Source organism: Sebastes fasciatus, chromosome 12 (assembly GCF_043250625.1).
Source record: "Sebastes fasciatus isolate fSebFas1 chromosome 12, fSebFas1.pri, whole genome shotgun sequence".
Taxonomy (NCBI): Eukaryota; Metazoa; Chordata; class Actinopteri; order Perciformes; family Sebastidae; genus Sebastes; species Sebastes fasciatus.
Window position 1 is genome coordinate 25,786,007 of NC_133806.1, and position 14,350 is coordinate 25,800,356.

Sequence of the window (14,350 nt, forward strand, 5' to 3'; positions counted from 1 at the left end):
CCACAAAGTTCTATCTAGTGAAGCGTCTGTTAGACAGTGTTGGCCGCGGTCGTAGTACGCGGGGGAGACCGTAGCTTTGGTCTCCAGGGCCGGAGTCTCTGCTGTACTCTGCTCCTCTGCCTGCCTGCCTTCACTCAGCTCGCTCCACCTCACGTGCATGCGCGCACACTATACACTGCAGGAGACTTCGTAGCTCTGAGAATATCTAGTGAATGTACAGTGGACGTTTGTGCAGAAATAACTGCTGCAGCTCCTCCAGACCAACAGAGGTTTCCCGTGTCTTGTGAAGTGACGGAGCTCCACAACGAGAAACGTTATCGTCTCCGACCGGGTGCCGGTGTCTCCCCTGTTCCCTCCCACCGCGGTCGGTAGCCTGAAGCAGGAAAAGCCAACACTAGGATCAGCAGTGATTCATGGAGAGACTTCCGTCTGGTCAGCTAACATTACTGCCAAGCAGGTGAAATATAGAGTGATATTATGGTTTTAGCTGACGTGTGTCGCCTCACTGTTTTGAGTGATGCTCGTTCATGTTTATGTAGACCGAGAAAGTACGAGCCCGACGCTGACTTTCGTTGACTTAATGGCCACAGGTGTCGCTGTTAACAAGCATTTCTGAATCTTACAAACAGTCCCTTTAAAACTCAAAAATGTTAAATTGGAAAAAACTATTAGATTGTTTCGACATTTTAAATGTACTCCAATTTTTTTAGAAGACTCTGATTGTTTTTTGTTTTTATTCATCTCTTCCTTTCCTTACATTTTATTTGATGTATTTTTTTCTATTATATATTTGTTTTGTGTTTTTATTTTAAATTTATTCAAATTTTTGAACAGACTCTGATTGTTTTTTTTATTTTGCACAAACTGTACAGCTCTAAAACAGATATATTGTATATATTTTCATAATATTCCTTCATATTTTTATTGTATTTATTTCTATTATATATTTATGTTTTGTGGTTTTACTTTAAATTTATTCAAATTTTATAACAGACTCCGATTGTTTTTTCATTTTTGTTTTTAATTCAACTTTTCCTTTCTTTACATTTTATTTGTTGGATAATTTATTTCATTTTTATATTATCTTTATACTGTAAAATATTTTTACTGATTTTTTTGTAATGAAAAATCTGAACATGTTTATGTAACTACTATATTGAACTTTCTAAATAAAGTATAGAGAAAAAAGATGGTTTCAACACTTTCTCTAGTCTGTTTATAAGTTTCAGTATGTATTATTTTGTTTTTCATTATATATTATTATTATTCTTTTCATTTTATTTCAAGAAATACTCTTATTTTAAAAGATACTCTTATTATCTTACTCTTATTTAATTCTTCATTTCTTCTTAATTCACTAAGGACTAAGTGGATATGAACTTTTTCTGGCCCAAAATTATCCCTCCCTAATCATTTTCATACAGTTTCTTACATAATAGATATACAATAGATATATTGTTAGTCAGTAATAGCTGGCATGGCTGCAGTGAAAGCTTTTTAAAAACATTGTTTAAAGCATCATGTAGAGATGTACTTAAATACCCAGAAAAATGTACAGAGTTTGGTTGGTGCTGCTCCACCTGAACTTGGCTCTCATCCCCAACCTGTGCTTCCTGTGCTCGGCCTCCATGCGGCGCTGCAGCCCTCTCTTCTCTCCTCCTCCTCCTCCTTCTCCTCCACTCCTGTCTGTGAGAGGCTTCCCCCACTATAAAGCTGTGAGAGGCGGCTGGAGGCTGTAAAGGCTCTCCAGCAGCCAGAGGAGGAGGAGGAGGAGGAGGAGGAGAATGAGGATGAAGCTGTGTGTCCGTCAGCGTGGAGCTGATCTCAGTTCAGTCTGTCTGAGCTGAAACTGGAAACTTTCTGATGCTTTTCTCACTCCGGAGCTTCTTCTTCATGCATCTCTGAGAAGGTAAAAAACAAAGATTTTTTATCATTTCATCATATTCTCACATGGACTTCAAGGCTGTCAGTGTGGAGCTGATATTGATCTTTATTTTTATAATCACTGTAACATTCCTCACTGCTGCTGTGTTGATATTTATATTATATCTCCTCTTATCTGCTATTTTATGAATATCAGTAAACATTCCTATAATATTACAGGAGCCAAACAGTCAGTGTTCTTCCTGATGAAGAGTCTGTGTGAAGTGGAAAGTCGTCTTATTTTCTCCTGTTTTATACAAACTGATGATTTCAGAGTCCATGAAACATTCTGGTGTACAGAAATGAAAATGCTTGTTTCAATTTGATGAGTTTAAATTTGCTAAATGTGCCTTCAAAGCCTCGAAAAGAAGACAGAATGGACTTTGAATTTACTCCAATCTTTGTGATTTATGATTTAGTTGGAGACATGAAAGTCTGAGGATCAGATTCTTTATTTCTGGACTGTTTATAATGTGTTAGAGGATGTAAAGGTCTTTCTGTATATCTGGTTTATGGTGAGAGCTCATACAGGCTGGGTGTAGCTGTATGACACAGTAAGGAAAACCTCATTCATTCATTCATTCAGTCAGTCAGTCAGTATGCTACAGGGACCAGCTAGTGTGACTGCGTTTCTATGTTGACTTTTCACAAAAACTAACTATGGATGACCGGTGATCAATGCAGCGGTAGAGAAAGGAACTCTCTGTTCTGAGAGGTTCAATTACTGTTTTTGTGAATGGAGTCTGGCTTTGAAGAAAGCTATATGACGGCTTCAGTTCCCATTAGAAAGGGCTGTCTGACAGCGAGGTAAAGCAGTGAAAATATTCTTAATATAGCGTACACTTAAACGGATATAGATTTTTTTAGGTGTCTAACATCCGTTTAGTCGACTAATCAGTCATTTCAATCATGTAAACTAAGATTTCTTCAGTCAATTAGTAATTTTTTATGCATTTTCATGCTGAATGACTTATTTCTAAGAAACTTATGAGCACATCTCTGGTAAACACCAGATTTAAAGTGGTGATTTTGTGTGATTCTTTGTGGAGAAACTCAGTGTTACAGATCTGTCGATTAAATCAACTAATAGATTAGTCGACAAATTCGTATGAGTGTTAGTCGACTAAGAATTAAACTAACCGATCGAGGCAGCGGTACACCAGCAACTCCTGTTCTGAGAGGTAAAATTATGTTTTTGTGAATGGAGTCTGGTGGCTTTGAAGTTATAATACTGAAAACGTCCTTTGTAAATGGTTACGGTGGCTCTCAGTGGTCAAACAACTCTGAAAGATGTGAAAAAACGCATAAAATCAAACCTGTTCTGAAAACTTTAATGACGGACGTAAGTTTGGGAAGCAACGTACTGCTGTGGACACCACGTTAGTTCAGATCAGAAAGTCACACAATAACACAAACCAACTAACCGATCGATGCAGCTGTAGACCAGCAACTCCCCTGTTCTGAGAGGTAAAATTACTGTTTTTGTGAAAGGAGTCTGGTGGCTTTGATGCTATAATACTGAAGACGTCCTTTGTAATGGTTTATAAGATATAACTAATGATTTATAAATTATTGATTAATGCTTCATGGATCAGTTAGAAGACATTTATTGGAAAACTTTACGTTGTGAAAAATCCCTTTTGGCAGAAAAAGGATTATTGTAAAAAATAAATAATTACTAGTGGCCTCTATGATCCATAAAGCATCAGTAATCAAGTAATTAGTTACTGATTATTATTCAAAAGTGCATTATTGGAAATATTGTATTATATTTTTCTGTTGAAGTGTCACTGACTTTCTGTATTACTCTGATAGTTACAGTTAATGGTCTCTCTTATAGAGTGTATTAGTATTAGTTGTAGTATTTGGTGATATTTTCTCTCATGATTTCCTTAGTGTGTGTGTGTGTGTGCGTGTGGTTGCAGTGATAGTTGCCTCTATGCAGACCTGCAACAGTCCACATGTTTAAATTGATTTTAAAAGGTTATAAGGACCTAATGTTTTGTTTTGGGGGGATTTCTTCTGATATTTCAATAATATTCTGATATTAGGGCTTGTTATCTGTTCAAAATGTTCAAAGATTTGTCAAGTATTTATTATTCTTATCAACATGGGAGTGGACAAATATGCTGCTTTATGCAAATGTATGTAAATATTTATTATTGGAAATCAATTAACAACACAAAACAATGACAAATATTGTCCAGAAACCCTCACAGGTACTGCATTTTGTATAAACAAATATATTCTCAAATATGCTCAAAGGTTAGGGAACGTACATTAACATGTACACAGGCACACAGGTAGGTGAGGTATGTGGACACCTGATCACCAGTCCAAAAACAAGAAAAATAGACCAATTTCTGATGTTTGACCTCAGAATCTGCCTTCAGCTCTAAAGTTGAGTTGCAGCAATGAGATGAAGAGCAGAGATAAAACGCTCAGAGATGTAAATGTTGGTCTGTGCAGGTGAGATAAAAAAAAAAAACGCTTTGAGACATGAAGCAGTCAAATCTGGACACACTGACGTCGTCCATCCCTGATAATCATTTTAAATCCTCCATGCAGTGTTTAGATTTCCTTCCTTCCAGCTGCTGCCTTCACTTATCATAAAAAACGTGGAGAGACTTTAAATCTACTGCAGTGAGATATTCTGTTAATATTTAGATTTCCTGATCAAAGTTTCATCATCGTTATGATATAATCTCCTGAACTGTCTCTCAAAGCTCCTCCACTGTAGAAAATAAGACCTGAAGGCTGAAGTTAGAACTCAGAAAGCAGCAAGTTATCAATAATCTTCTCCAGGTTATCTGTAAAAAGTGTCATTAAACACACCAACAGTTTTCAAAGAAACTAAATGTTGAATGTGATGGACTCTTTTGAGTTTCTGCAGGTTGATTTTTCTTTAAAAAGCAGCGTCTGCTGGATGGAAATCAATCTAAATCTGATGGAGATAAAACACATTAAATCACTGATGTGCTGTTTTGTACTCAGATCTGTGTCACCTCATCAATTAAACAACATAAGTGAGCAGGAATCTATTTCTGCCACAGATGGGACTGGTTGGACTTTTTCCCAGTGACCTGACAAACATTTCGACATCTGTCAGAGAGAGGATGGTGTCGCGCCGCCGCCCGGTACGACGAGGAGTTATGACCACGAGTGTTTAAGTGATGAGGTTGGAGTGAGGACGAACGTGGACCCTTACCAAAAAGAAGTTTATTCAAGTGTGCTATTAGTATACTTCTTTTAAACTTAAAATAAGAGGTTATACTTTCAGTTTACTTTTTATGTACTTATCAGAGATATACTTATCAGAGTATACTAAAGTATACTTAAGAATACATGGCTTATACTGACAAGTATACAGAAAAGTATAAGTATACTTGGCCTATATTTGTACTTAATCTTTTGTTCAAGATATACTTGAGAAAATTATAAGTTAGTACACTGGTAGTATAAAAACTATTTAACTAGTAGTTTACTGAATATATTTTAAAATGCACTTTCATAAACTATAAAGTATAAAACTAGTGAACTATCAGTACAATACTTACACTTTTATAAACTAAATTAGTCCCAAGAAGTATTGAAGTAGTACACTTACAAGTATAAAACTAGTAAACTATCTGTATACTTATAGTATAGTTGTAGTACAAAATAAGACTTAAATGTAAACTAGTTGTGTACTCAAAGTTTACTATTCTTACACTTAAAAGTATACTTTTATAAACTAAATAATGGGCCAATTTAGTCCCAAGAAGTATTAAAGCAGTATGCTTATAAGTATACTACTAGTACATTGATATTAGTATACTTACTACATAAAGTATACTTGGGAAATACTCTATACTGTATACTTGAACTTTAAGTTAAGTTTAACCTAAGTATACTTCACAAAATAGACTTGAAGTGTACTAGTTTTTCGTAAGGGTAGCAAGAAAGCAAGAAATTCTACTACTTTTTGGATCTTACAGTCTTTTCACTATACCACTTAGCCTCTTAGCATGCTAACTCCTCAGTATTTGGATGTGATGAAACTACTTCGGGGATGCTGGGTTCGTATTAACCCCCCGCTCCTCCACCATCTGTGCTTTGTGTACAGTTTCCTCCGCTGCATTGAATCAAGTGTGCTGAGGTGATTTGACTGAACACAAATTAATTTAAGAAATATGTGAGCATCAGATGAAATAATGAATGAAGTTCTTCAAAACTGTTCCTCTTTCCAACAAATCTCATGTTCAAACCAGGCATCGACCTCTGGGTCTGAGAAGTGAAGCCAATGCTGAAGTGCCTTAAACTTGCATTCTTTCTTACAGCCAGCAGGGAGCGACTCCTCTGGTTGCTAAAAGAAGTCTGATTGTATAGAAGTCTATGAGAAAATGAACCTACTTCTCACTTGATTTATTACCTCAGTAAACATTGTAAACATGAGTTTATGGTCTCAATCTCTAGTTTCAAGTCTTCTTCAATACAGCATGATGTTCATTTAGTAAATTATGGTCCCATTTAGAGTCAAATAGACCATAAAGCAGGGGATGCTTTAGGGCGGGGCTACCTTGTAATTGACATGTCGCTACCACGGCGTTGTCCAGTCTGGGAGTTGTCTGTGTTTTCGTCTTACAACTTGAACCCTTTCACAGTGTGTTTTCACTTCATGAAAGTTAATTACAAGATTTTTAGTTCCCTAAAAATGTCTTATTCAGCGTTCGGTTGTACTTAGCGCCACCCTTTTGTGTCACTTCTGGTTGCAAAAATACAAGATGGTGACGGCCAAAAACCAAGATGGCGACGATTAATATTCTTACACGTAAAAGTATACTTTTATAAACTAAAAAGTGGGCCAATTTAGTCCCAAGAAGTATTAAAGTAGTGCACTTACAAGTATATTACTAGTACATTGATATTAGTATACTTACTACATAAAGTATACTTGGGAAATATACTTGAATTTTTCTTAAGTATACTTCATAAAAGTATACTACCTTTTCGTAAGGGGAGGAAGAAGAGATATCAGGCTGTGGATACATTCACTGTTGGTTTGAGTCTGAACATGAGATTTGTTGATTTACTTACAATGTCAGAGCATATTTATTCCCAACCAAAACCAGTTAATCAAATCTTAATAATGTTTAAGGTCGATAGCAGTTGTCCACGTTGCCCATGTGATAATCCAACTTTGATGTTAGCAACTTAGTTGATTTTATGACTTTTCTCCACTTTTACTGCACGTTAACGGCAGGTTCGTGTGTTTGCTTGTAATTTATGCACCAAAGTGTGACTGCTTTGATAAATATCTTTGAATATTTGTGAACGTCTTTGTGACTACAATAGTTTGCTTGGTTGTTTCATCTCAGGATAGTGTTGCACGTGTGTTCTTATTTAATGTGTTTGGTTTTGATGCAGCAGTTCCCCTTAATCTGAGACAAATAAAGTAACCGTAACCTCACCAGACACAAATGCAGGCTGGACGTCTCTCGACCACAGAGATGGACGGACTGGTCGACATCATCATCCTCACTTTCTGTTGCCTGTGAGGAGAAAAAATAGTCATAAATGAGATTAAACTTTATTTATCCTGAGGGAAAACGTTGGGCAGCAGTTGCGGTACAAAGTGCAAATAAAACAAAATATAAACAATAGGTGCAAAAACCAAATAAGCACAATGTCATCAGTTACTGTTCCTGAGAACACAAAGGTTGCAAATAACAACATGAAACCATATTTTTCTGAACGTCACCATCTGTGTTCAGTCACATTCAGAGTAATTCACAGCTCCACCGTCTGCACAGTGGAGTTATTTATACAGCAGGTGATGATGGAAGAGAATTACTCTGACATTTACAGATCAGACTCATCAACCAGCTGATCACATGATGCGTCAGCTTCAGACGTAAGGAGACACTCACTGCATAGCGCTGAGGATCATGGGTACTGTAGTTCTTGGAACCATTCCACAAACCAAACTGAGGGGAAAACCAACAAGTCCTCATAGATACATTTATTTGACTCAATTTAGGGTCCTTTCAAGCCTCGTTTGATCCAAAATCACAGGTGTGAAAACTCCTCGGACCAAACAGCCAAACTTAGGTCAGTCGAAAAGAGGCGGTCTCAGTTCGGATCACACTGAACCACAGTTTGGTTCGTTTCCAGTATAGAATTGGTTTTGGATGGTTCAAACATTTGGACCAATCACAGGAAGGTGAGGAGGAGATCAAATGTTTAACTGACGACTTTCTATAGTCAGTTGGAAAAAAACTCAACAAAAATTCAACACTTTTAAATAATTTACGGCGAGGATGAGAGAGCCTTCTACGAACCAATCATTGTCAAGTATCGGGAGACGCAGCCACGTAGGTGACGACGACAGGACGTAGGAGATGACGTAGGTGATGCCGACGGGACGTAGGTGGCGAGGACAGGACGTATCAGAGGACGTACTGTAGATGATGACGAGAGGACGTAGGAGATGACAGCGGGATGTAGGTGACGAGGCTAGGACGTAAGTGACGAGGACAGGATGTAGGAGACGAGGACAGGACGTAGTTGACGATGGCAGGACGTATGAGAGTATGTAGGAAATGACGACAGGACATAGGTGACGAGGACAGGACGTACGAGAGGACGTAGTAGATTACGACCGGATTTACGAGAATACGTAGGAGATGACAACGGGACATTGGTGACGATGATAGGACGTAGGAGACGATGGCAAGAGGTAGGCGACAAGGACAGGACGTAGGGGACGATGACAGGACATAGGAGATGACGACAGAATGCAGGAGATGATGACAGGACGTAGGAAATGATGACAGGATGTAGAAGATGACGACAGGAAATAGGAAATGATGACAGGACGTAGGAGATGACGACAGGACGTAGGTGATGAAGACAGGATGTAGGACAGAACGTAGGTGATGATGACAGGACGTAGGAGATTATGACAGAACGTAGGCGATGGCAGGACGTAGGAGATGAAAACAGGATGTAGGTGATGACGACAGGACGTAGGAGATGACAACAGGATGTAGGAGATAACAAACAGGACATAGGCGATGACGAGAGGATGAAGGTGATGACAACGGGATGTAGGCGATGATGACAGGACGTTGGAGACAACGAAAGGACGTAGATGATGGCGACAGGACGTAGGAGACAACGACAGGACGTAGATGATGACGACAGGACGTAGGAGATAATGACAGGACGTAGGAGATGACAGGCCATAGGAGATGACAACAGTTCGTACGAGAGCACGTAGGAGATGTTAAAACACACACAGTAACAGCTGGTATTCTTTTACAGTTGTCTCTGAGATATCGGAGGACTGTGAGGAGTGATTTCTGGGCTGTAGGGGAGTTTCTAGCTGCAGTACCGTGTTCGACCAACGGCTCAGACTCTGTATCTCCTATATAGATCCATGAAGAGAGATGGGAGTCTCCCGTCTCTGAAGCTCTGCTGGCTGTTATTGTTCAGAGCGAGCGCCTCTGAATGACATGAATTATTAACTGAGAGTTGTACAGTGTAGTGCAGCAGCTGTACGCGGATCTGTGTGATGTGATTTTCATGAGCAGCTCTTTAATCTGCCGTTGGATGTCAGCGCTCGGCGAGCCTCAGCTGGTGGGAGGATTCATCCACCGCTTGACTGAACAGCTGAAAGCTGCTGTGCGAAGCTTCGGCGCCATGAAACGCTCCTCGCCTCCTCCACCCAACATCCACCTGCTGAGATCACAATCCAATTTACAGATAAATTACTGCTGCTGCTTCTTCAGGTTACAGGAGAATGATGATGAGTTTCAGAGATGAGAGTAGACAGATGATACAGCAAATCCTTGACTTTTAACACCTCACAATGTGCAATTATCATCACAGCAGTCCTGAATTTAATTCAACTTAAAACCAGTTTACCACTTGAAACACTAACTAAATCCATTAAAATACCTATAATTTATAATGTAATCTGTAGTTTGACTGTTGCAGTGTCTGTGTGGGTGAATGCTGACGATAGTTTGGTAACACTTTATAAAAACCATGATTTATAAATGATTGAAATTCCAGCATTGGAAACCAAGGTTCATGATGGTTAACAGGATGTTTAAGAGCCCAGACGGCTGCAGACAGACGAGTTCTTTAAATTCATGTAAACTGTGACTGACAGGAGGAGCTGAACCCTGACAACAGCTGAGTAGTTTGTCTTGTTACGTTAATTTATTATAAGAACGTTGCTGCTCCCAAACTAAGTCCTCTACATTTCATCAGTAGCTGCTGTTGTCGTCCTCTTTACAGCTCCCATGTTCTGGTGAAGACATTTTATTTAATACTTTGAGAGCTCTATTTAAACCATCTATAAAACTATCATGGTCTAAATGCATTTAGGGTGTTGTATATAGTCTTGTATATTGGGTGCAACATGAATTAAACCAATCAGAGTGCCATCTCCCGTTCCCTTTAAAAACCAGGTTGCTATTTAAATGGTGGATTTGGCAAATTGGAGAAGTGAGCGGTTTTCTGCAGTGAAAATGTTGTTTTTGAAAGGCTAAACACCAACAAATATGGATTGAAGCAGAATGTTTCATAGATAAAAATGATTACGTCTATCTTTTTTCAATAAATGAGTTGACTTTTGGACTTAACAACGCTCTGGAGTTATTGGAAATGTTTGGATCACACCAGTCTGAAACAATCCTACACAGCCACCACTGACATCTACTTCTACAAATTAGTATAATACAATTCTTATTAGTGTAGCCTGATCTTTATCTGCAACTGTGCACAAATACTGGCTTTAAACACAATGAATAGACATGTAAAAACTGGTGCATAAAAATTCACTAAAATGCAGGAAATTGAGTGTTTGATGCTCAAGATTTCTGTTGTGAACCTGTAATTAAGGTATTTTTAATGGGATTTTAAGGTGATAATGGTTAAATAAATGGATTTTAATATGTAACTTAAAATCAATCACTTAATTTATAGTTGTACATTTTTCACTAAAGGTGGAAAATTGGTGATGACATGCAAGTTTACAAATTTTTTACGCTTCTAAAAAGCCCTTAATTCATGCAGAAAGCCCCTTAACATGTTACGATCCATTAATTATCCATTATAATCTTATTGTAAACTGTCGATACAGTATAAGAATCCTTTAAATTATCTTTAATCTATTAATAATAAAAAGAAAATAAAAGACCCATTTTGAAAAACGAAAATCACAACCTTAATACATTTAATAACCTTTAAATGATAATTAATGGATTTGTAAAGACGGTTTTGTACCCCTAAAGCTCTACTTGATTTGTTAATCTGTTGTAGGCTTTTCAAATTAAGGCTTTTTACATTTCACCTTTTCAAATTAATGGACAAATGAAGGGATCTCTGGTTATCACACGTTGAGTGTTTTCAGTCGTAGATTAAGGAGTAAATTAAGAGTGTTTTAAGTTAATGTTGTTGTTCGACCTCCAAAACACTAAAGAAACTCCAACATGTGAGAGAAAGAGGATTTTCAGCCACACATGCAGTAAAACTTAATCCTCTACGGTTAAAGAACTGATCTCTGGTCAGTTTTTAAAATAGACTCCTGGACACTCATCTTCCGCTCTTCCTCCTCACATCCCGTGTAACCTGAGCCGACGATGAGGAGGATATTTTTACTGTAACTTCCTCCTGTGGAGAACATCAGTGATGGGCAGCCGGATACCGCAGCCTCTCTCTGTTAATCGGATGAGCCTGATGGATAATAGAGGGAGGGAGGTGATGAAGAGATGGAGGAGGAGGAGGAGTAGGAGGAGGAGGAGGAGGAGGATATGATTCCTGACCCAGTAGAAATGGTTTCCTGTGAGTTCATCATGACACTGAAGCTGTGATCAGGATCATGGTGGAAACATGACACAGATGCTGGTAAATGGATCGGATGTTTGTTTTTTCTGCTGCTCAGTTTTTTGTAATTCAGACTCAATAAGCAAAAGTGAAGATTTATCTGGGGGAGGTGTGAAACGTCTCTGTTCTCATCTATTAAAAGAAGTTTACTCCTTCGACTTCTTGGCGAACGTTTTACTGGCGTCCGGTAGTCGCTCTCAGTTCAAAATGGCGGAAGCGTAACTCTGCTGCTGGGCGCTGATGTTGCAATGGAACAAACAATTGACTTTCACTTCTTAGCGATATAGGTTCTTTGGTTTAAACCACTTTCAGAATTTGGATCAGTTTTCTGACAGGCTTCTTCTCCATGGCAACGGCAGCTGAGGCTCATGGGTATTGTAGTATTTAGAGACAAATCGTCAAAAAGTTGAAATAATTCTAACTGATGGTCAGAACATAAAGATTTAGTCTGGTGACATAATCCAGGATAGTTTCAGGATGAGATCATTAAAATAACAAATAGAAAAGAACAGTCACTGCCGCCATTTTGGACTGAATGCGCTCATTATATTTATAATATTTTATTGTTCAACTCAGGCCATTTCAGTAGAATATGACAATAGAATAGAAATAATTTAGTTTTACTTTTGTACGGCTCTGTATAGGCAGATGATTTACTGGCGTCCGGTAGTCGCTTTCAGTCCAAAATGGCGGAAGCGTAACTCTGCTGCTGGGTGCTGATGTTGCAATGAAACAAACAATTGACTTTCACTTCTTATCAATATACTTTCTTTGCCTCAAGTTCCCTTAGCGGCCGTTCCTCTAACATCTACTAGATGCTGCTGTGATCAAACACAAATGACTTCCTTGTTAAGGTTAGGGCTCCTTTGTTGTCATGGTTACAATAATTAGCAGATTGATTAATCGTTGATTGTTTTTAGGAAGCAGAAAGTGAATGACAGTCTCATAAATTGATGCATGCCAATGTCACGTCAAAAACTGACAGGAAACTGAAAACACTGACTAATCCTACGACCCTGCTCTCTGTCCCGTGCAGGCTTCCTGTCCCGCCTCCACCATGAGTGACATCTACGAGTCAGCGGCCAACTCTCTGGGTTTGTTCAGCAATCCCTGTCTCACCAAAGTGGAGCTGAGGATTACCTGCAAAGGGATCTCAGATCGAGACGCTCTGTCCAAACCCGACCCCTGCTTCGTACTCAAGATGAAGTCCCACGGACAGTGGATGGAGGTAGGTCGCCACAGCAACCGCTGCTGGTTAGTTGCACTTTCTGATGATGTCGATGGTATCCAGCTGCTGTCTGGTGGTTTTGTGTTGAGAAGGAATGAATGTAGAGTGAGTCGTGGGGTGTGAAGCGCTGCTCGTGCTACACAACAGGAGAAAAGAGAGTGAATATCAGATTAAAATGGAGAATATTTGATTAAAAACACATAGTGGATTAAATGTGCTGAACATACTGCTGATGTTCAGTCTGTGTTGGTTCCAGTGCCGCTGAAAATATGGCTCCCTTTCCTGTTAGTCACCATGATGAGGTGTTTAGCGGGCGGAGCGTTAAGTGGAGGCAGAATAATTGTCTGAACATATTAGTTAACGCTGGCTAGCAAGTGTTGTTGGCTTGTTTTTTTAACAATGGCTGAAGAAAATACTAGTTTCTCTCAATATGTACTGTCACTCACTCTCCAGGATCACGAGTGTTGAGAAAGTTAACATTAACCAATGAGACCAGATTAAATAAGCTAGCTAGCTAACGCCTGCTCTCCTCCCGGTGAAGTAGTCTGCTAGCGGCGAGGAGTGAGGCAGAGGGACCGTGACCCAGCGCTGTCCGCTGTTGGGCTCATTTTCTGTAGCATGGTGGAATTAGCAAGTTGGCTAGCTAACTAGCCAGTTGCCAGTCAAATTTAACAACTTAATGCTTCATCCACACATTCTTGTCACAGCGTAGGAAAGCACAGTGCTATCACCAGATGAGTGACAACTTTGTTCAGCTCATTTTCTGTGTTTCATGACAGCATGGTGGAATTAGCAAGCTAAGCTAGCTAAGTAGCCAGCCGTCCGACCAGCGGGCTGGTGGCCAACGGCAGCGCTGTAAAGATAAATTGAGGGCGTATAAATCTTTGGATGCCTATAGTTAACTATCCTTCAGTAAAGTCAGTCAAGAAGAGAGTCGTACTATATCGGCGAAGCGTTTCAGAGATGGAGAGAAAGGGTTGCTAATAGTTTAGTCTTCTGCTAACAGCAGCCAATGGCTCACCGCTGCTGTTAGCAGAAGACTAAATATTAACAACATTTACTCTCCATCTCTGAAACGTTTCTCTGATATTGTAGCTCGCTAGAGCCTCAAATCACAGTTTGTCATCTCAGATGTATGTGATATCTGGATTCTGGCACCCAACAACACAGAAAGATGACATTTTAGATGTGTAACTTTAGCCCGCTGCTAGTGTTAGCCTCCAGTCTTTCCTTTGTTTAGCCTCCACCTAACACCGTGATGTCATCATGACGTCAAAAGGGTCTATTGAACTCTAAAAATGGCTTCTAGCCTAAGACATTTTT

The 14,350-nt window shown here is 39.1% G+C and overlaps 1 protein-coding gene and 1 long non-coding RNA gene across 2 annotated transcripts in view; one reads left to right on the forward strand and one right to left on the reverse strand.

Moving 5' to 3' along the window:
- Positions 1-1,537: 1,537 nt before the first annotated feature.
- Positions 1,538-13,074, reverse strand: LOC141779547 (uncharacterized). The gene is made up of 3 exons (XR_012596346.1): positions 12,940-13,074; positions 7,374-7,454; positions 1,538-1,901 (listed from the first exon to the last, which is right to left on the reverse strand). It is a non-coding gene; the product is annotated as an uncharacterized LOC141779547 (long non-coding RNA).
- cpne4a (copine IVa) overlaps positions 12,700-14,350 on the forward strand; it is a 56,186-nt gene continuing 54,535 nt past the window's right edge. Inside the window, exon 1 of the mRNA XM_074654428.1 lies at positions 12,700-13,027. Within this exon, the coding sequence (XP_074510529.1) occupies positions 12,857-13,027 (171 nt within the window). The 5' untranslated portion in view covers positions 12,700-12,856. The remainder of the gene's footprint in view (positions 13,028-14,350) is intronic.